Source organism: Callorhinchus milii, unplaced genomic scaffold (assembly GCF_018977255.1).
Source record: "Callorhinchus milii isolate IMCB2004 unplaced genomic scaffold, IMCB_Cmil_1.0 Scaffold21, whole genome shotgun sequence".
In the NCBI taxonomy this organism is placed as follows: domain Eukaryota; kingdom Metazoa; phylum Chordata; class Chondrichthyes; order Chimaeriformes; family Callorhinchidae; genus Callorhinchus; species Callorhinchus milii.
The window spans coordinates 5,479,597-5,503,297 of NW_024704762.1; the positions used below are offsets into that span (position 1 = coordinate 5,479,597).

The 23,701-nt window shown below is 44.4% G+C and overlaps 1 protein-coding gene across 1 annotated transcript in view; it reads right to left on the reverse strand.

Annotated features, from left to right (window-relative positions):
* Window positions 1–10,588: 10,588 nt before the first annotated feature.
* The window catches only part of LOC103183478 (A disintegrin and metalloproteinase with thrombospondin motifs 6), a 44,798-nt gene continuing 31,685 nt past the window's right edge, over window positions 10,589–23,701 (reverse strand). The window contains exons 17-24 of the mRNA XM_007900986.2: window positions 20,537–20,617; window positions 18,386–18,549; window positions 16,478–16,616; window positions 14,608–14,737; window positions 13,720–13,924; window positions 12,890–13,066; window positions 11,340–11,496; window positions 10,589–10,825 (exon numbers count right to left, since the gene is read on the reverse strand). Of these exons, the coding sequence (XP_007899177.2) occupies window positions 10,716–10,825; window positions 11,340–11,496; window positions 12,890–13,066; window positions 13,720–13,924; window positions 14,608–14,737; window positions 16,478–16,616; window positions 18,386–18,549; window positions 20,537–20,617 (1,163 nt within the window). The 3' untranslated portion in view covers window positions 10,589–10,715. The remainder of the gene's footprint in view (window positions 10,826–11,339; window positions 11,497–12,889; window positions 13,067–13,719; window positions 13,925–14,607; window positions 14,738–16,477; window positions 16,617–18,385; window positions 18,550–20,536; window positions 20,618–23,701) is intronic.

The window sequence follows — 23,701 nt, forward strand, 5'->3', positions numbered from 1 at the left end:
GTGAGCAGACTGTAGTGATAAAGGGATGCAATCATTGACGTACCCTAAGGGGATTTGTGCTAGGGCCTCTCTTGCTTCTATATACTATATGGATGGTAAGCATTTGCGCTTTGAGACGGTGCTTTGATAAGGCGCTATATCAAATGCAAGGATTATTATTAATATTTGCAACTTCCCCCAGTTTGGTATCATCGGCAAGTTTAAAATATCTTGGTTTCCCTCCGAACAACTGAATAGTTCATGCAGCGTATAATAAACAGGACCTGCTCCAGTACTGATCCCTGAGACAGCTTGCTGGTTCTCTCCAGGCCAAAGCATCTTGTTTCACCCCCAAAATAAGTCAATTCACTTTACAATACATTCTGTGAAGCACTTTGAGACGTCTCAACGACTTGATAAGATGCTATATCAAATGCAAGGATTATTATTAATCATCATTATTAATATTATTGTCTCCATCTAAAACCACCCATTGCTTCTTATGACCAAGCCAACCTCCGCACGTTCTATACCTTTAAACCTTGTGGGCCCATCACCTCTGCTACAATGGACCACAAATACCTTGGTGGTGTGGCAGAGGGTCAAAGCCTCTCCTCTAGTTCTCTTGCCCACATTGTCATTGTCCACCAATTTAGTCTGCAAAATGATGAGCGTGGATCTCAGTCTCTTGGTGCCATTACACTGTAGCTTGTTTCTTAAAGTTGCATTTCCCTCCCTCCCTCTCTCCCTCCCTCCCTCCCTCCCTCTCTCCACACAGCATGTTCCACAAATTCCACTGCTGGATTGCAATTTGGAAATATTGGTGTGCTAAGTCTTTTTAGCAGAACAATAAGTTATTGTATTTTGCAGACCATTTGGGAATGGTAACTTTATTGATGTGGAAGTCCCTGGGAAAATTAAAACAATATTTACACTGGCACTTTCCTTTCTATCGCATTTTTTGTTTCCATTTCTCCTGCCACGTTTTCCAGACTTCCTACCCCATTCGCGCACACTCTGCAGGTCCATCGACTGTGTGAAACTCTGAGGATAGGGCTAGAGAACCCAGAGGCTGAACTCTTCTTTCTCACACACGGTTCAGCAGTAACAACTCAGGGCAGGAGTAAACAGTCAGTTGTAGTCTGTTCCACATGTCTTTTAACTTTGAAATATTGAGACGATAAAGCAAGGTCCTGTCTGTGCTGTTCGGGTTGATGTTAAAGATCCCGTTGAACCACTTGAAACAAGAAGGGAGTTAATTCCCTCCATTTTACTTGGGAAATAAAAAATGGTCATTTACTTCACCGCTGCTTGTGGGGCATTGCGGTGTGCAACTGCTTTGGATTTGCTACAAAATACACAGCCACTAAACTTTGCAGTAACATCCTGTGAAGCACTTTGAGACAATCTTCTGATGTGTCTCAAATATATGGATTATTATTATTATTATCAGTCACCCCAACTCCTTTTCTGTAACAGCGGGTCTGGTTTGGAGACTCCTAAGCACAGTGATGGGTTTCAGTGCGTGTCCGACACCTGGCTGACCAAAAGAAATCAAAGCGAGGTCATGCATTGACCAATGTGGTTTTCACTCACTACCTCCCAGAGTCTGACATCAAATACACGAGCATTCGCTATCCTTTACTCTTTCTTATCCAGCCACATTTTCTACCTCAACGCAGCACATCCCATCTGCCGGTCCAGGGCGGTGTTAAAGATCCCATGCCACTTCGTTCTCTCGCCAACAATCCCTCAGGTAAACTTGATCATTCACTTCACGGCTGTTTGTGGGACATTGCTGGGGGCAAATTGCCTGTTTCGTTCGCCTGCAGCTAGGGTGAGGTACACTTTACAATGCATCCCATAAAGCGCTTTGAGCCACCTCGACGGTGTGACAAGGTACAACATTGAAATTATTCACAAAAGGAACCTTGCTCAAGGGCTTATTCTTGATGTGTGAGTGAGTGGAGGCAGTGAGTGTTGCCAAATAACAATAATAATCCTTGCATTTGATATAGCGCCCAATCAGGTCATTGAGATGCCTCAAAAACGCTTCGCAGAATATACTCTAAAGTGAATTGACTGTATATTTTGTGGCAGCTAATTACGCACAGTAGCGTCCCACAAACAGCTGTGGATTGAGGATCAAATTATTAATATTTATTATTCTTGGAGGCATTATTACCCCTGGAAAGTGATCCGCCAATCGACTAACAACCAGGTTCCTACTTACTGCTCGTTAAACCGAGGCGTGTGGAGTAACAAAACTTGCCCAACGTTTCGCCCTGCCGGGAATCGAACCCAGGTCTCTCGCTTGCGAGGCGAGTGGTCTAACCACTGAGCTACAGGACTCCATGCACAGGTAAACAGTGGCGTGTCGAGTAAGGAAACTTGATAAGGTTTCACCCTGCCCGGTAAAATCAAAGGGACTTTTGATGATGGATCATTACAGCTGAACTTCATCTTGTACTCACCCCAATGTCCACACCACAGCATTTTCCAGCAAGGGTCACTGGATAGGACTGAGCAGCAGGAAAACCTGGCTGATTTCTCCCCTCCCATGCTGGGGTTGGGGGGGGTGGGGTGGGGAGGGGGAGGTCAAATATCAATTGTAGCAGCCCAGATGATCTCCTGGCTGGGATCAATTAACTGGGCGCAGACTGGGAATACAATCTGTGATCTTCTGGTAAACAATTAATCATCGTGAATGCAAGTCGCTGGCAAATGGTTATGGTTTGCAGCTGGCTTCAACATTCTGTCCAATTTTTGATAATCTGTTTATTTTTAAGACCCGGAGTGCATTAGCCGCGGTGACTGGGAACTTGACAGGCTGTAATTTTGGGTATGATGTTATTAATAGTTGGGTCCTGAGCCTGTTGCTGTCAGCATGCTGACAGACTTTGTCTGAATTAACCAGACTGACAAATACACGTTGAGCAGCGATGGAACGGCGAGATGTAGTCGAGTGAAATAGTTTTATTATTGCAGTATTACCACCTGACCAGCAGCTAACTTGGGCCCATTGCGGGTCATAGGAACAAAGGAACACAGGAACAGGAGTAGACCAGCGCCTTGGGACGTCCTCCTGACGTGAAAGGTGCTATACAAATGTAATTTTGTATTGTATTATTATAGCCCCTCGAGCCAGTTCCGCCGTTCTGTTAGATCATGGCCGATCTGTACCTGAACTCCAATTATCCGCCCATGTCTTTTGCCCCTGCGCCTCATCATTGGCGACCGAGCCTTCAGCCAGCACCCTCCTAAACCTCTGGAACTCCCCCCTCCTTTACCCGTCTGTCTCATACCACTTTCGAAGCTCACTGCAAAACCCCTACTTAAAAACTTGTTTTATCGACCGTGAGTACGTGATATGACATACTCACGGTCATATCAGGGTCATATCACACGTGAGGATGCGATATGACGTTGTGTCAAATGCAAACATTATCATGAATTGTTACCGAAAAACAATCCTATGGATTAGTTAGCTGAAGCCACAATATTATGAGCAACTATATGGTTCCATAACCTACTGCAAAGGTGCCTTAATACAAGAAAATGACACTTAGGGACAGAAGTAGGCCATTCATCGAGCTTGCTCCACCATTTTATTCTAACCCACCTGATCTAGAGCTTAATCCCATTTCCTTACGCTTTCATCATATTCCCCCAATACCTCTGCTCACTAAATATTAATTTACCGCCCACTTAACTATTTCAATTGACCCTGAGTTAACAACCTTATCATAGGAACCCTATTCACTGTCCTTTGTGTGCAAATATTTTCTGATTTAACTTTTATTTCTCGTAATAATAATCCTTGCATTTGATTAAACCGTCTTGTATGTTAGGCGGTTGTCTCAAAGCGCATCACAGGATTTACTGTGAAGTGCAGTCATTGGGTATTTTCTAAGTGAACGCAGCAGCCGATTTGCACACAGAAATCTCTCACGGCCATGAAATGAGTGACCAATTTTATTTGGGGGGTTATTGGCCAGGACACAGGGAGAGAGAGAGAGAAACTCTCTTCTCTAATAAAGCCACAGGTTCTTTATCGTCAACCTTTGACAAGCAGCCGGGAGCACAGCCTCGGTATCAACAGCACAAAACTCACCGAGAGAATCTAGAAGGAATTTCTTCACAGGATTGAGGGTTTGTCAGGGTGTGGATTTTAATACAAATGGCTATTTAGTCTGGATCGATAGAACTGTTCACACAGCACCTGAGCAATAAAAACATTTTGGGATATGGGGAGAGGGAAAGCTGGGAAGTGAGAAAATATACAGTCAATTCACTTTACAGTCTATTCTGTGAAGGGCTTTGAGATGTCTAGAAGACGTGAAAAGCGCTATATCAAATGCCAGGATTACTATCATTATTCTTATTAACAAAAATAAGGGTGGTATAGAAAAACAGGTCGCAGGGGGTCAGAACTGGACTAAATTGCTAACTAACTCTTCTGTGCAGGTAATGTGATTTTCCATAAGGATCTGTAGGAGAAAGAGAGACAAGAGAGATCAGCAACAGCGCTTGGAGTGGTTAAAAGTGAGTTTAATTTAGCAGAGACTTGGAGGTGCAGACAGGCCCTTAAAGTTGCCAGTCAAAGCGCTGATGACAGGGTTGGCTCTTGCTGGGCCAAGCACGCACTGTATGAAACCCAGTAAAGGTTCAGCGCTGTACAGCCTATCAATGCGATTTTTTCCCACAATAAACAAACGTGGAGTAAGTACGTGAATGTTCGGATCGTTTTTATTAAAAGACATTGTGAAAGTGACAAATCAAAACACAGTTTGAAGGTAATCGGAAACTGCTGTGAGGTAATTCAAGTTAATCTCGTTTGTTACAATGCTTGCTGAAAAACAGTGGTCCAGAACTCTCTTACACACTTTAGAACAAAGATGCAGGAAGGTTGAAATGGCTTTGCGGGCCTCGGAAGCATTGCTGTACCATCTCAAAACACGGGCGAGAGCTTCCCTTTCAGTGAGAGCTAACACGCAATTTTCTTAAAGAGACATTTCTGTGTGGAGTTTGTTAGTTTTCACTGTGGCCACCAACCTTGGAACCATAGAAATTTACAGCGCAGGAGGAGGCCATTCAGCCCATCGTGTCTGTGTTGCCTCTTTTCAAGAACAATCCTTTCAGTCCCATTTACCTGTCCTTTTCCCCCCCCCATACTACCTTTTTGGGTCACATAAAGTTAAGAGTTAACGAAAGGCAAATGATTTGGATTGCCTTTGGCCCATCCATTTTCCAAGTTGCTGTTTACCATTCTAGCTGCCTTTGTAATGAGAAAATAGTTACACAAGTCTATGCGTTTACATTGTGTATCGATTGTATTCTCTAGCTCGTCACTAGGCAGTGTGCTGTCAGTTACTTGTCCTTTAATTTGCTCTTCTGCATCTCATAGGAACAGATGTGGGCCATTCAACCCCTGGAGCCTGTTCCGCCATTCTGTTAGATCATGGCTGATCTGCACCTCAACTCCAGTTACCAGCCTTTGCCCCAATTCCCTTGATACCCTTGATATCTCAGAGGAGGCGCTTCCTCTAGGTGACTCAGTTCAGTCCGGGGAGTTGCACCTACAATTCACATCCTGCAAGGATTATGTTCCTCTCCCCAACTCCCCTCAATGTATTTTCATTTATTTTCTCTTCCGCTGAGTGTTGGAAGACAATTTGACCCAAGGCTGAGATCAACAGCATTCCAGAGTACTGATCAGCAGTGTGAGCCTTAGCTGTATTTCTCCTCCCTAATCCAGGGCCTTGAATTGGGAAGAGCCTAGTTTGCTGAGCCATTGAGCTGGTTAACCTTTATGTCAAACTACATTTCTTTTAGACCAAATTTTCACTTCTCGTTTCCCGTTAACACAGTGACACGTAGTTTACGATAGATCCCACTGACTCACATTGGAATATAGTTCCACAAGCACTTGGCTCCTTCCAGTGTCACTGCTAAGTAATCTTCATAATCATACGCGAGTCTGGACAAAGAGTGTCAGAGGCTTTACTGTGGGGATTGTGAAGGGATTCCAGTCACCTAACGTACACATAAACATCTCCAAAGCTGCCATGCTTCACGTCTGAGTCTTGACGTTCTGAGAAAATGCTCGTCATTTACAATTTGTTGCGGAGCGCAGAAACAGCATTTCACATGAAACACTCGGAATGATTACACAGAAACAGATGACACTAATAAAGAGGCCACTTAGTCCATTTTTGTGTCACCTGAGAAGCCTTCCCTGCTCATTTCCCTGTATTCTCTAATACTTCTCCACTGCTTTTATCTGTCCAATTCAATGGTTTTCAGTGGAGCACTTTTCTCCCCACCAAGTAAACCCAAGCAAGGATCAAACCCAAACAGTGTTATCATGACTGATGCTCTCAAAGATTGGTTCGATCAAAGTCTCCACTAAAGTAGCATGCAACTACCAGGATGGTAGAAGGCAGACTAAATGGACCTTGGTCTTTTTTTTGTCTAGCAATTCCTATGTTCCATTGAAATGTATGGCGGCAACAGGTACGACTGAGCTGGGACACTAAAAACAATTTGATTTGTTTGTGTGCTTGAGGGGTTGAGTTGACTTGGATCACAAGAAACTAAATGGAGACCAATTCAATCGTCATTTGTAAGGGGGGTGGGGGGGAAATCAGGATGGAAGTTAATCTCAACAAGTCCAGCAATGTGTCAGGCAAGCGTTCAGAAAACATTGTAATAATTGTAACTACTTGCCATGATGTGACCGAAGAAATTTACCGGCAAAGTGTTTTTTTTCAAGATATTTTTCTTCAACATGGTCGGAAGGAAATGAAGCACCTTATTTGTATTTAAAACAGTGGTGTAATTGCAATTGAAATGTGGTTGAGTTAAAAACAGTGCGGATTTTGTAAAATGTAAACATATCTTGATTGCCCTTTCTGTAAATTCTGCATTGGAAGTAACAGTACAGTTCAATGGAAAGCAAAATTAGCATTCTATGCAATCTAAACGTTACTGTTTAAGTGCTGGAAATGAAAACCTTTAATGCGTTACCAGTTAAGAAAAAGACATACGTTGAGCTAACTCCATTTCTGGTGCTTTACTTATTACTGTTAATGCACAGTGTGTACTGAACTCTGCCTTTCTGTATAATTGGGAGTTTGTGTGGAATGAGGAATATTATGTAAGACAAATGCCAACCCCGTCTTTCAACTGGTGTGCTGCAGTGAACACCACTTAAGATCGAAAGTTCCAGTATCTATCTTACGGGTCGGATATATTCTCTGTTGCAGAATCTACACGTTTAAACTACACAGTGTTCTTCCTTTAAGATCTTCACTTATTTCTATTCAAAAACATGCAATGCACAAATGTACAGAACACAGACAAACACAGGGAATATTGCAGCTTGAAACAGACCCATTCAATTGGGCAGAGATGTGTGCTCTTTATGGAACAGTTCGGCAGATGAGCCACAGGCTCCTCTGAAGAACGGCACGTTCTTAATAATAAAACTGTTCCATTGAACTAGCGACTCCTGTTGGACTGACTTGGGTGTTTCTGCCACTACCCACTTAAGGCCAAAGTGTTCTGTGAGCAACAGGAGATGAAGTGTTATCACTGGCCAAACATAACAGGATTGGGTAACACAAAGACAATAAAGCAGCACTTAAAAGTGACAGTAATTTTTTGGGGAGCTTTCCATCATTCGGAATACCAAAGGTTTCAGATCAGAACGCCGTTCGCCGTGTGTGAAATCGTCAAGGAAAGAATATAGCACATTTAGTTTCTGCACCAGTTCAGTTCAATGCTGTACTGCAATGGTACACTTTTGCCAGCATGGCTAAGCACCAGACCTTATAGACTACACCACAGTTATGATGTACTATGTAAGAAAAATAGCAACAGTTTTTTCCAATGATGTGCTTGATTCACATCAGAGACATGGCTTGGTTTGACTTGCGTGTCGATGTTTGTAAGATCCATCTTGTTGAGGCTAGTTGAGGTATTTGTATCATGTGGATAAGGTAGCAATGGTCTGAAGACTTTTACACTGATCCCAAAAACAGTGAACATTTCGCTGTGTATTTAGAATGGATTGCTCAACGCTATTTTTAGAGAACAGAGTAAGATAGGCTCCACTGTTGCTCTTCCCCTCTGGAGGTCTAAGCTTGAATTTCGTCCCAATGACTATTTTGGCCGCACCTTGCTTATGACCACCATGAAAGAAAATAAGACTCTTGTAAAAGCTCTCTGCATAAAAATCCACATGAATACAGCACCTAAATTGGGAACTTGTGCTACCAAACCATCTACATTAAAATGTTAGGCACCAAAACACCTATAAAGAATGATCCTTTGAGGTGCGATATAGACACAAACAGACAGCACTAACAGTCACCCCTGTAAATTTTAGTGGTGACAACAACAACAACAACTTCTATTTATCTAGCACCTTTCATGTAGAGGAACTCCTCAAAGCGCTTGACAGTAATGGTGATTTAAAGAGATCGACCACAAAGGCAAGGTTGGAGAGAGACGTTTTTGGAAAGACTTTGAAGGTAGGCGGCAGCAAGTAAAGGTGAGCGAGCGATTGCCTGGAGGTGGAAGAGTCAGGGGATACAACTGGAAATGATTGCACAGGGACAGTGAGAGCGAGACTGTGGAAGGATTTGAATACTGGTTGAAGGATCTTAAACTGATCCATTTGCTGAGGTTCTGGAGTCACTAAAGGTTGCTGTGGATGGGGGTGAATATAGAGCCTTAGGCAGAAAAAGGAAATTGGGCTGAAGAATGTTAGCCCAGTTGGAGACTGTGGAGAGTGACATTCGGGAGGTGGGTGAGGAGAGCGCTGGAGAAATCTTTCCTCGTGGTGACCAAGACTTGGATAAGGGTTTCAGCAGCATAGGAGATGGTGAGGTCAAGGAGTCTCATTCTCCCAGATCACCATCCTAACGTCCTCCCATCACAGCATCAAACCACTCAGCAGCTGACACTGCAGAGGGTGCCTGGGGGGTGGGGGGGCGGAAGGGAGCTGTGGGGCTATGTAGGAGAGATAAAAGTAGGTGGCAGGATAAAAAGATCTGAGCGAGAGTAATAATAATAAGACGTCTAGAAGACGTGAAAAGTGCTATGTCAAATGCAAGTATTATTATTATTAGATAATAATATTATTATAACAATAATGATAATAATCCTTGCATTTGATATAGGCCCTTGTCACGTGGTGAAACGTCTCAAAGCGCTTCACAGGATATACTGTAAAGTGGAGTGACTGTGTATTTCTGTGGGGCAACAGGGATATGGAAAGCGAGATAGGGAAGGTGAGATGAAGAGGGGTCCAGGGGAATTCAATAGGGGAGGAGGGTGGTGGAGAGTGAAAAGGAAATTTCGGAAATTCACAATTGCTGACGGGAACCAAAAAGGAGATTTCATTAATACTATAGCTGGTCAGTTGCAAAGTGGTTTCTATGACAGCGTGCATTATATTTCTGGACACTTCTTATAGTCTCAGATGCTACCACCTAGCCCTTCCAGACCCTATAACTGAAATCAATTGGAAGTAAAGCTTCGTTTTTTTTTTAAGATCCCATAAATATATAACAACGCCAGACATAATTCGAGACAATAAAATAAAGAATTAAACATTATAAGTGAGCAGCTTGGATTTCACAGTGATTTCCTTTTTTTTTGCAATCTATTAATGCTGGATTATACCTTACGGATTCTGTTAAACGTCTCATTTTCTTACGACCGTACTTGACAGTGCAACCCAGAATCTAAAGTTATGAGGGTCTATAGCTTAACCAGATCAATGTTGGAAATAAAAAAAAATTAGCTTAATTCTCTGGTATATATCTTGGAAGAATTACAAATAGTTGCAGATAGTAAGTAGATTGACATCGATCATGGGGTGAGTGGGGTGAGTAGGATCATGCAACTGTTAATTTTGGCAGATCGTTTTAGCACCAAATGTCTGCGATTAGGAACACGGTTCGTTTAAACCGTTGAATGATGCATGCACTCTTATGGTGGTGGGGGGGGGGGGGGAAAAACGAGGGAATAATGACCATTTAATTGCCAAGCGATTTCATTAGCAGTTTGGCAAACCTATTGCAGAGTGAACGCTGTCCTCGACCGACTATCTCCGTAAAGGAGAAGAAGAAGAAAAAAAAACCTTGGGATGTACCGTGTGTAGGTTTTTTTTTTCCTGAGCTCAGCCCTGCCTGCTTTGGGACGAAATTAGAAAAACTACAAATCAACCGAGAAAAAAACTAGTACGTCGTTCCGATAAATTGCTGATCTCCCTGTGGTGTAAGCTGTCTGCAGGAAATACTTGTTTATGTCTGACTGAAATGATTGAGTTCACGGATTCCACAATGTGCTGCTTCCCTCTTTCCCCTTTCCCCCTTTCCCCTCCCCCCCCCCCCACCCCCCACCCGCTCTATAAATTATGGTCACTGCTGTTTGGAAAAGGTGTCTTGCTTGCCAAAATACTGTCAAGTCCAACATTGCTGGCTGTATCGTAAGCCTAATGAGATGAGCATTAATAGTCAGCACAATGGCTGTGATATAAGTAAGTGGTGCTTGCAAAGTTTATGATATAAGCTAGTTACCTTCTCTTCCCTCCTATCTCCTTTTTTTTTAAAAAAAAATGATTACGAAGTATGCAATAGTGACATTTCGTCCACACGGCAGTCCGGCCGGCCTCTTTGGTTGGTGTGAAGCCCTTTGCCTCTCTGAAGGTTCTCCCCGAAGGATCAATGTCTTTGGCAAGTTCTACAACACATCTGCCTGAAGTAGGGCCTATTGCAGAATTTAAATTTTAGCACCAGTGGGCAATAGGCAACTTTGTTCACGTCCTTGCATTCTGTGGAGGAAGTGAGATGGCGGTCAAAAGTCCTGTTCTCTCCAGCGGGCTTCCTGTGCGCAAACACGCCGCCGTATTGCCCTACAAAACCGCACAGTCGCTATGCTAAACAGAAGATCCCGTGAAGCGCTTTGAGGCGACCTCCTGACACGAAAGGCGCTGTATCGATTGTAAGGGTAATTCTCAACATTATTATTACTGACGAATAAAAGAAACTTTCAATAATACGATCAGAGGAAGATATTAATAAGGGCGTTATCAATAACACCCTTGTTAAAGGGCACGAATTTCATTCCCCCAGACGTTGCATCATTCCCGACAGTTTGGCTTTACGGAGCAACATGCAAATCTGTACGGTGCAGCCATGTTCGAACTCTTCTTCAGATGGCTGGTCTGTAACCCGACCGTGCAATGAGGGGCTGTGCAACCAGCTGAAACCCCGAATGGAACTGAAATGAGAGGGAGAGAAATAGGCTTGGGATCAGGATTGCTGGACGAAGGAGGCGGGTTTTACCTTCTGGATTTTCGGTGGGAAGAGTTTCACATCTGCTCTCGCACTGCTGCATGGCTGGGGGCCGTAGGGACTCTGGACATTCCATAGACGGCTTACCAGTGTACGTCAAGCATTGAACGGCCCGCATCTGCTGACCCAGACCGCACTGAACGGAGCACTGCGAAGGCAAAGCCAGACAGATACAGTGATTTTCTTGCACCTGGTGCACCACTCCATCCACCAGAGCCTCACTAGTCAAACGGTAACAGCAAGTGTACAACAACGACGACGACGACACCTTGCATTTACACAGCGCCCCCTCCGAGCCGGGGGGGGGGGGGTGGTGAGAAGGGGGAGCAATCTGCTGTTTGAGACCAGGGTTCAATTCTCCCGATGGGGGGTTGTTGTCCCTGACTGTCCAGCACCTTGGGACATTCTACAGAGGCGAAAGGCGCAATACAGATGTAATTTGTTGCTGTTGATACTGTTTCGTGATCAGGGAACGAGGCGAAGATGGGGCTTTACACACCACAGCAGGAGAGTCACACGTGGGAATATTTGCGCTTTAGCCATATTCTGTCGTCAGCTAATAAAAAAAAACCCTCCCTTATACGTATTTTAGTAGCATTTCGTCCCCTTCATTGAAATGATTTATTAAAACAAGAAGTCGCGCCTTTGGAGGGACTTCGAACACAAAGTGAGTCAACTCGCTCAGCCTGCTCAAACCTTAAACACTCTTTACCTTACATATTACGACCCCGACTTAATCAAAAGCTGTCGCCCAATTACGTGCTTGTGGACAAGTAAATATTTCAGACGTATTTAGAGTGGGGAGTATTTTAAATTGGTTAATGTAAACGGGACACTGGTTTTGTCCTCCCGACTCAAGAAGCCCCAACTCTAATCACTGGAGCGTTGGGTGTAAAATGCCGAGCTCCGTGACATTTGCTCCTTTGAAGGGGTACTGCGTTCCCGCATGGAGTGCACCTCCATACTGCGCCTTGGAATGGGGAAAGACAGCTCAGTCCTGCAATTCCTGATACTAACCACTATGCGGCGACATTAGAAGCCGCGTCACAGCAACAGAGTTGGCGACGCAGACGACGAAGCTGTTTCACTAATAATCCTTGCATGTGACGCGGAGCCTCATCACGTCTTCGAGACGTCTCAAAGCGCTTCACAGAGCAGTCCGTAAAGTGAACGTTTTGCGGGCGAAAGGCGGCAGCCAGTTGTACGGCGCGGCAATGTGCCGTTCAGCTCAATCAGTGTTTATGCTCCACAAAAGCCTCCTAATCCCTCCTCCTGTATCCCCCTCAACTCCTCTCCCTCACATAGGCATCAAGTTTCTTTTGGTAGATTATCGGCAGTTCTTTTTTGCTTCCGGTGAAAGCTTTGAAACATCTCGAAGCCCCGGGAAGACGCTATCTATATAATATATACATTTATCTATGAAAATCAAGGATTATTAATATCATTATTATTTTCCTATAATGGGATGTGTGGGGGGTAAAGTGCACGCAGTATTTTTTTCCAGCCTGCGGACGACAAGCGATGTGACGGGACATGATTACCGGACTCCAATCTCCTGCTACCCAGTGAGGGGGTGGACATCGCTGTAGAATGCATCGCATTCGGCTGTGAGGTTTGAAGGCTGCAGAGCAGCGGGAAGGTGGATAAGTCACAGTGTGATCGCTGTCCTTGCACAGAACAATACGGTGACGGTTACCTGGTCCACAACTTGGAGTGCACTGTTTGAAACAGAGAGAGAGAGAGAGAGAGAGAGAGAGACGGAGAGAGGAGGAAAAGACACGATATAAAATAAAAGGCAGCAATATAAAGCACGACTGTTTTTCAAGGCGTGAGGTCCAACCTGACAAGAACGTGCAAAAGCAATGCGCTCAAGGCCGTTACCATTTTGACCCCCTTTTCCCCCAAATATCCCTGAACTGCCCAAGTAACCCTCACTCCCTCCCACCTCCCTTGCTCGCTGATCTTTCTCTTATCCCGCTTCTCTGCTCCCCCCTCCGCCCGGCTCACTTGGGGCCTTCGTTCAGATGAAAATTAGGAAACAAATCTTTTGAAAACATATAATATTTTAGGATACACGAGTAATTTCAGACATGAGATAGAGGTCATTTATCGTCCGGCAAATCCTCTGTTCTCTTTGGCCCTCTGTCTAACCCCCTCTCTCTCTGTCTTTAAGTCCCCGACCTTAAAACCCATCGTGTGGACTGCGTCTACGGTCACCTCCCTCGTCTCCCTCGCTCAGCACTTGTCACCGCTGTTGTGTAGCACTCCCAGACGTGAAGGGCGGCACGAGTTGATTCCCTTCTAAAACAAATCAACAGTTTCTGGCTGTTTCATCGGGGTATGTAAGGAGCCCATCGGAGATGGACCTTACCTCAGACCAATCGAGAGCAACCCACTCGGGTGGACAGGTGTGGTTGTTGCAGATTTCCTTCGCCTCGGGCCGCTGATTCACACAATAACTATCGTCCAGTACTTTTCCCTCCGAGGCAGAGACTTTCCGGATGCATCTTACAGTCCGAGTGCGTAGCCCGCCACTGCAGCTCCTGCTACACTCAGACCACTCACCCAGAACCCAGCTGGATGAGAGCAAAAATATTCGGTACTTCTAACTTGAACCCGCCACGATGAAACAACACCGACAACTTGTATTTACACAGCGCCCCCTCACCCAGGGCAGCTTCCCGGAGCGCAGCACAACTCCGAGACCGGGGGGGGGGGGGGAGAGGGGAGGTGGCCGCAGGCACGGTCGAACAGGAAGGTCTTCAGGCGCAATCTGAAAGTGGGGAAGGAAAGGGCAAGGCGGAGGGATAGAGGAAGAGTGTTCCAGAGTTTCATGGCGTGAGCACACTGAGACGCACAGAGAGAGAAGGTGAACATCTAATAATCATAATAATCCTTGCATTTGATATCGTGCCTTGGATGCTAAAGATGCCGTGACACTATTCGAAAAGGGAAGGGAGTTTCTCCCTGGTCTCCAGGTGAACAATCGCCCCAGATAAACTGTTCTCTGATTTCAAATACTACTGTGGGACACTACCATATGAAGGGCGCTATATAAATGCAAGTTGTTTTGTTGTTGTGTGCAAAATTGGCTGCCATGTTTGTCTCCGAATGGCTTTACGGTGAAATCTTGTGAAGCTCTTTGTGGGAAATTTCAAAGATGTGATGAGGCTCTGTGTCAGATGCAAGGATTATTATTATTATTATTAGAATTTCCACCTGAAGAATGATCGGACGGATTTGCTTGTGTGATACTCACTCGGCGGGACATGGCTCAGTGTTGCACGCGCGCTGTTTTGCAGGCGGCTTGTTCTCACTGTCACAGTAACGGGCTGAAACGGCAGAGTTTTCATCCAGTTTTTGGCACACAATAGTCTGGACCTGGGTACCTACGGGAGAGGGAGAGAGAGGTTGCCGGCAGGTGTGGGTAGTGTTCTTTTAGGGTCGGAGATCGAATGCAGCCCATCACATTGTCCAGATAATCCACGTAATCCGAGCTTGTGATTCCCGCACAAATACGCAAGGGAAGGGAGTTTCTCCCCGGGTGTCTGAGTGAACAATCCCCCAGATAAATTGGTCACACTCTTGTGGGACATCGCTGTGTACAAAATTGGCTGTCGTTTTTGCCTTCAAAATACACTTTTGTCATTGAATTGACGGTCAGATCTTGTGAAGATGCGACGCATTACGGTGAATCCCGCAAAACTCGTTGAGACTTCCCAACAATAATTTATTGTAAAGTGTGGTGTCTGTGGATTTGTAGGCGAATCCTTCCGGGAGGGAGGATGTTCTATCCCAGCAATTTCTTCGGATCTCAGAGTGTGCGTTGGGTTAACTGCTGGGGTTTAACCAGCTAAAACTGCACAGCTAAAACTTGCCAGCTAGGACCAACTTACTTGTTGGAGTTGACCAGCCTTTAGTCTCGCCCCATTACAAGCTATGAGTATAACTGCCAGAAGCACCTTACTTGTCTGGGCACAAACATCTCTGCGGTCACCTATAAATAGGGTTAATCTTTACAGTGTATTAAGAACAGTGTGTTACCTTAAAGCAAAGTTTTCATACATACAATTTCCTCCGGGGCTGAGGCCAAAAGAAGGATAACCATTTTTGTTGTTGTAATATAATAATCCTTACATTTGGTACAGGGACTTTCATCTGCGCTTCACAGGATTTACTGTGAATTTGTCTGTAAATGCGTCAGCCCATTTGTGCACAGCAAAGTCCTACAAACAACCATGAAATGAATGACCAATCATTTATTTAGGGGGTTATTGGCCCGGCCACCGGGAGAAACTCCTTTCACTTTTGTTAAGGACTGTTAAGGGTCGAAAGGCAAAATGGGTTTGGCAGTCTAGTTCCTAGTTGGCTCAGGTCCACGGGAAAAAGCTGCTTAGATTTGCCAGTCTTACTTCCAAAACAGGTCGTGAGTAGAATGGGACTGTTGTTCTAATCCAGCAGACTTCAGACGCAGTGCTGCCCGATATTGGAACATTAATGGATGAATGTGGTTATGGATAAATCTGTACCATAGCTGAAATGGTTATTGGGTGGAAGTTACGGAATATTAGATTCTTTTCATTGCTATTCCTCTCCTCAGTAAACACCCTATTTTTTATCAGTCATCATAACCATGATGATAATAATCTTTGCATTTTATATAGAGCCTTAACACATCATTGAGACGTCTCAAAGCGCTTCACAGAATATACCGTAAAGTGAATTGACTGTGTATTTTGTGGTTGAAACGCGGCAGCAGCCAATTAAATAGACTGTACAGCACAGAAACAGATCATTCGCCTTGACCGGTCCATGTCAGTGTTTGTACTCCACAGAAGCCTCCTCATGGCTTCTCCTCTATCCCCTTATTCTCCTCTCCCTCATACATACATCAAGTTTCCTCTTAAATCCATTGATGCATTTTGTTTCAACCATGGCATCCACATTCTAAGGAGGTAAAGAAGATTCTCCTAAAACTCTTAGTCTTGCTTGCGGCCCTCTTATATTTATGCCGAGCACTCTGGGACGCAAATTGTTGTTGTTGGTTGTACGCCCCATCGTGTTTGACTCACCAACAAGTGGAACCAGACTACCAACGCTCACAAGTCTCTCTGTACGTCACCTCTTACCTCCTGCACAAATAGCCGAACACTTGGACCACAACCTGTAGTTCCACCCATAGCCAGCTATTGTCCCCTGACGGTTTGTGCGTGTGATGGGGGTGTTGAATTTGTAATGTATACGTTGGTTTTCTTCTCGAACTAACACCTGGGTACAAAATAGACATCAGAAATCCACTTGTTCAAAGCACTTTCTGCAGATCCGACTGTACGAGCGTTAAAAACTACAATTAGAGCATTAAATCAGAGGCAAGACGGCACATGATTTTCGCTGCAATACCACCATAAGTAAAGCGGCTTCTAAAAATAACAACGTAATAATAATCTCCTTGCATTTCGTCGGGAGGACATCTCAAAGCTCTTCACACAATGCATGTGAGGTGGAGTGACCGTGTCTTTGTGGGTGACGTGTAAAATGCAGACCTCTTTGAGGAGAGTTTTAACATCACACTGTAAGTTAAATTTCCACATGAGCAAACCAGCAAAAATCTGCCATTGGAAGGAATTCATAATTCACGCACATCGCTCAAACGCAAAATCATGTGAAATGCAAAGCGACCCTTGAAATACGCAACAAACAATTTAAATTTATATAGTGCCTTTCACATTGGCAGGATGTCTCAAAGTGTGCTTCACGGAACCAGCTTGGAGCCCGAGCAGAGGGTGGAGGGAGTGGGAGAAAGAGAGAGTGTGTGTGTGTGTGTTTGACGGGGAAAGCAATCAAAAGCGCAGTTGAAAATTCTTAAGGTGGGCTTTGAAGGTGGGGAGACAAAGGCACTCAGGGACGGAGTTCCAGAGAGTTATTGGTGTGTGTGTGTGTGTGGGTGTGTGTGGGGGGTGGGGGGTAATGGCTGAAACCTCGCCCACTAATGGTGGGGTGAGGGGGAGTGGGGTTGGGAGGGGGGCGGGGGGGGGGGCAGAACAAGGCAGGATGATCAGAGAGAGATCAATGCTGTGGAACAAGAAGATACAAATCAGCAGTGCCAGAGATTTGCTTCTCCAGGTATCTGCCAGTCGCTGAAAACGATATTGCAGCTGTAACTATAAAAAGAACATTTGCTGCTCAAGGTGCTAAAACGTAGAGTGTGGCTGTGTTGGAATCGTCGCCAAACGATGACGAAAAGCCATATTTTCACAGATGCTTACAAGTGCCTGTTGAATCCTAAATGAAGGCAAGTGCATGAAAGGCCCTTGGCGTGCTGCAAATAGAAATATTAGAAGCTGCTTTTAGAGGTTTCGACCAAACGAGGACATCGGAGCCTGTGTGAGCAATTGCCAAAAGTCTCAGTTATGCTTAAAGCTGTTGCTCTTATCTTTGGAAATGGCAAAGTCAACTGTACCAGAGAGTTCTTGCTGGAAAAAGTAGGGTGATGTGCTTCATTGCTAGCGATGCTTATTCCAGATGGACGCACCACATACTCAGTGACCAATACATAAAGTCCAAATGTGTTGGGAATCTGTTTTGCTATTTTTACTCGATGCATCATCTCATTCTGTGCTGGAGGAACCTGCAACAATCTTTTTACTGATGGCGTAAAGCACAGTTCAGGTTTCTGTACCGTGTGCTGTTTGTGGGACGCTGCTGTGCGCAAAATGGCTGCCGCATTCTCCCTTGACATACACAGCCTTTGCATCCTGCGATGCGTTTTTGAGACATTCTCCCAGTGTGAAAGACGCTGTTTCAAGAGTAAGGATCAGTATGATTATTTAGACCTTCCTGCTTCCAGCTTTGTTCAACTGTTAAAACTAATCTTTGATAGAAGTCTACATTTTAATACACGTCCTTCACCTTTCGACAGGGATCAGATTCTCCTCTGGCTTAAATTATCCTCAGTATCTCCCGTGTATATGGCTTTCAGTTCGCTTTTGACTCGTTCTCAGCATTAACCTGGACCAACAATGGAAATGAGTCTTTACCATGATAACCAGAGTAGCGTTGGTAGGTCCCAGGGCTTCCAGGCACTCTGGCACATCAGCAGGTCTCCTGTAGTGAAAGGTGGTTCCAGCAACACCGAATCTCTGTGGCGCGTCTATGGACCAACCACCGTTAATAAAGTATTCCTCACCCTCGGATTTCAGTGCTTGAAAATGAATTGGAGGGAAAAAGAAAAGTCAATTGCTTGGAAGTGGTGTCAAATCTCTTTAGCAACCGACATCAACATAGAACCAAGAGGCAATTTCGTAGCCTTGCACAGTGCTAGATTAGCATGGAAACAGGCCACACGTACGGCACATTAACTCTGCACTGAGTATTTCTCTCCACATGAGATTCCATCGTGATTTAATCACCCGCAAAATATACAGCTAATTCACTTTACGATCTATTCTGTGGAGCGATTTCAGACGTCTCGAAAACGTGATAAGGCGCTATGTTGAAATGCAAGGGTTGTATCATTATATAAACCCGCTCTGCTGCTCTTTATCACCCATTGAACCTTCCTGATTTCAAGGAAGGTTCAGTGATGGGTCAGGTGGCTTGTTTCTGTCTGGTAACCCTCCCTGATTCTATGACCTGAGAACTCTCTTTGTGAGTTCTCCCTCTTGGGGTTCAACTCTGATAAACGTGGGTAAGGTAAGGCAAGGCTCGATTAAGTGATCTGCTGATAGACACTGTAGATATTACATGGTGTTAGTGGGTTGAGGATGTTGTGTTTGCGATACTGCAATAAAGCGGGGCTGAAGTAATAAAGGGAGGAGAGATCATCCCATTCAAAGAAAATATATCACTGCGTCTTGCATATATCTTATTTCGCCTTGTTCTATATTGTCCCCCACTGTGTTTAATGAAAATGAAATCAAGCTAATTGAAATGTGGTCAGCTTGGCCACATTAAGTTGTAAAAAAAAAGTTTAAAGTTAGGTCCTGGACAGGCTCCAAAAAGCACAGGAATAGTGAGTCAGAGCAGTGAGAGGGAGCGAGCTACAATGCTACAACACTCAGGGATCCAGAACCAGATGTTGCATGCTGAACGTTTTAATGGGAAGATGCTTTTGTTTATGCGGCAATTTTTCACGTTAGTTCTGCTCTCCTGTGGTATTGGCCTCGGAGGCTTTATCTGGGTTTGGATCGAGTTATTGAAGAAAGCTACAGCCAACTAATAACCTCCTAAATCGAAAGAAAAATCGAGAGTGACAATTTAGCAGAACATTGTTCAAAGGATGAGACAAGAGTCTTGTAGAATGAAGCAGTAAGATCCTTGTGTGTGTGTGTGTGTGTGTGTGTATATACACATATATATAAAGGGAATACCACAAACTATTTTGACTGCACAGATGAATGAAATAGATTATGATCCAACTTGTATTATTTGGTGTGTAAATATATGCCAGTGCAGACATTCTATTAGACAGGATCCTAATTAAAGTATTGACGGATTGCTGACTAAAGGCTGTTGGAACGACATGTCTGTCTTGCAGGGAAGAAAATAAACAAAGGGAAAAGACATGGACAGTGAGTAGTAAGCAATCGGAAAGACTGCAAAGTACGTTACCCGTTGGACTGTGTTTCAAGCCAGTAACATATTCGGTTGCATTGATGATCGAAGTGCATCAACTACTCTGTCATTTGTTTCTTTGCTCAGCTGGGAATCTGACACACGTGGAAACCTAGAACATCCCTTAAGGGTTTCGGAGCCTAATTGAGAGTTCCAGGTTTGCCACCTACACAGGGAATTCCATTCGCAACATAGGGAAATCCCTGTGTTGAGAATGGAACTCACACACTCTCCTCAGGCGTATACGCACCCTGTTTACCTAATTTCAGAGAGTATTATGGTGCAGGTTGGTGAGAGCCAAGGCTTGGGGAACTTAGAGTGTTAAGAGAAGCATCCATAATCCTAGTGACTTGATTGTGATGCCTGAATAGAATCACAGAACCTTATCAACAACTACAACAACAACTTGCACTTATATAGCGCCCTCCACGCAGGTTAGCATCTCAGAGCGCTTGTCTATAGTGCAGAAGGAGGCCATTCAGCCCATCGAGTCTGCACTAGCTCTCTGGGCAAGCTGTCCATACAATCCCACTCACTCACCCCATCCCCATTCCCCTTCAAGCCATGTTACTTACCAAGGTAGTTCTGGGATATATTTAGTTCTCGTATTTCGATGTGTACTGACCCACGGGGAATATGGATAACCTCTATATAATCTGAAAGGAATACACAGATGTGATTAGATTAGAAGATTGAGGTTGGACAATGCTTAAGACTTCTCCTTTGGTGATTTAGCCCTTGCCAGTGTTACTACTGCAAATCAGGATACAATATAAGGCCAATAAACACCATACCAACATCAGAACAGTTCCTTTGCAGATCTAATACCATACCAACATATCTGAGACATGAAACCGAGATCCCGTCTGTCTGGTGAACGTTAACGATCCCGTGGCAATATTCGAAAAGACAAGTGGAGTTTCTCCCTGTGTCCTGCCTAACGATCCCCCAAGAAAGCTTGGGAGACGTCAGTGCATAGATTGGCTGCCAGGTACGTAACACACAATGAATAAGCACTCCGGGACGCTACCCTGCATTAAGAGCAAGTTGTTGTTGTTGAAGCGTTTTGAGACGTCCTCCGGACGCGAAAGGTGTCCTGAGGACATCTCAAAACGCTTCAATGTAAGGATTGTGAATTATGTTTTGCGTCGTGGGACGGTTCAATCCACTGAGTTGCTTTCAGTGCCTTGCCAGCTAAAGGCTTTCAATACCACTGGCTGTGAGAAAAGCGATACACAATTATCCTCGGAAATTCCTGAAGGATTTCATGGATCAACATCCAGCGCAACAAGCTCAAGAGCGTTACTCATAGGGATTACTTTGTCTGTAGATGCAGTGTGTTCCAAGGCAATTATGTTCCATCCATCTGTCCATGCAGCTTTTTTTTTTTTCGTGGGCAGCCAACGCATTTCGACATGTTAGTTTAAGCTTTGGTTACTGCACACTGTGGCTTGGCAAGTCAAACATACCCAGCCCACAGCAGGCAAACAAACAGCTCGTGTCATGTCTCAACATTTCAGCTGCAGTATTTCCATTTGCTGGCCTCCGTATTATGGTTCTAACAACAACAAAATCATCGATTTCAATAAAATATATATATATGTGTGTGTGTATAAAAAACCGCAGATGACACTTAATTAACCTGTGCAAATCATTAGTTAGACCGCAGGTAGAATATTATGTCCTCATCTTTAAAGCCCTTCACGGTCTCGCTCCTCCCTACCTTCTGTGACCTAAAATGTCACCAACCCGTCTGCTCCCTCCCCTCTGAGGCATTGGCCTGCTCCATGTCCCCCACCCAGTTTGCTTCACCATTGGGGGTTAGGCTTTCAGCCTTTCCACCCTCTGGAACTCCATCCCAGAGCCCCTCCACACTTTCCTCCTTCAAGGCCTTCCTTCTGACCATGCCTTCGGTCATCTTCCCTCCTCCACCCCTCCTTGATCTCCACCCCTCTGTTATCCCAACCCGCAGCTCGGGTGCAAAGCCCTCATTGTCCAGCGCCTTGGGACATCCTCCTGACGTGAAAGGCGCTGTATAAATGCCATTTGTTGTTATATGTTCAGTTTTGGTCACCTCACTTTAGGAAGAACATCAGGGACATAGCAAGGGTGTAGAGGAGAATCACTTGGGATGATACTGAGCATGAATGGTTTGACCTGTGAGCGGAGATTGAATGAACTGGTCTGATTTTCATTGGGATGGAGAAGGTAGAGGGGAGAGCTGATCAATGGATTTTGATAGGGAGAAATTATTTCCCCTAATAGGTGAGCCAGTGATGAAAGGACATCAATGTATGATAGTTAACAACGGAGCAAATGCAACAACAACTTGCATTTATATAGCCCCCTTCACGCAGGGTGGCATCCTGGAACACTGAGAAAGATTAGAAGATTTTTTTTTACACACACACACACGGAATTGTTAAGATGTGGCATTTCCTTCCAGGTTGTTATAATCATAATAATATAATTATTATAATAATAATCAACATGCAATTCCATTCTTCAGCTTATCGTTAGTTTCAGAATGCAAGGTGATTTGAATAGGTTGAGACAGGATAACAATAATAATCCTTGCATTTGATATAGTGCTTTAACACTTCTTCGAGACCTCTCAAAGCGCTTCACAGAATGTACCGTAAAGGGAATTGACTGTATATTTTGTGGGTGAAACTTGGCAGCCAAGCGCACGTAGCAGTCTCCCACAAACAATCCTTGATTGAAGCGACCATTTTTATTATTATTATTTTTTTTGGAAGGAATTATTACCCCTGGAAAAGCAATCAGCCAATCGACTAACAACCAGGTTCCTACTTACTGCTCGGTAAACAGAGGCGTGTGGAGTGAGGAAACTTGCCCAGCATTTCGCTCTGTCTGGGAATTGAACCCAGGTCTCTCTCAGTGGTTTGAGCACTCGTTAAAAGGCGAGCGCTCTAACCACCGAGCTACAGGACTCCATCCACACAAACTTGGGCTAATTGCAAGGGGATAGAAATGCAGACTGCTGACAAAAAGGGCAGAAACGCAGGCCACATTATAAAAGGTTTCTCCTGCCCATGAATTTCCTTTACAAAACCAGACATTTGCTCAAAATTGTTGGTGAAAACCTGTCGAAAATCATTTGTCACCCAGCTGTATACTTTTCCAACAAAACGATCAGTTCTTTGCTGGATTGTTATCACTTTCTCCCTAGTTGGCCGCAGAACGACTTGCATTTCCGTTCCACAACCGCTAATTGTGAGACTTTTTGCCGCCTACTATTTCCCCGTGTGTTTTTTTGTTGGGAAGCAAACTTTTTTTTCCTTTTTACTTTTAAAAAAAATCAATAAATAAAAGCTGTACATTTTTTTTCCGCCCGGCTCCTTCAGTAACACGCAAGTCAAACTCTTGTTAATAGGGATGAGCAAAGAAAGGGGAACGAATTATGTGCTGAAAACAGCTGTGTAAACGCGCAACTTTTGGAATTAATGATAACAAAGCTCAAAGACGTCCTGCACTTGAAACAGCGCTTTTCACGTTGGAGGACGTCTCAAAAAGCACTTCACAGGATCCGCTGTAGAGTGTAGCGACTTTATATTTTGTAGGCAAACGCGGCAACCAATTTCTGCACAGCACCAGCCCACAAATGTGAGGTTTGTTGGCCGGGACACTGGGAGAAACTCCCTTTCTTTTCCACCAGTGTCATGGTGTCTTGAACGTCCACCTGAACAAGGAGGTAGGACCTCAGTTTAATGTCTCAC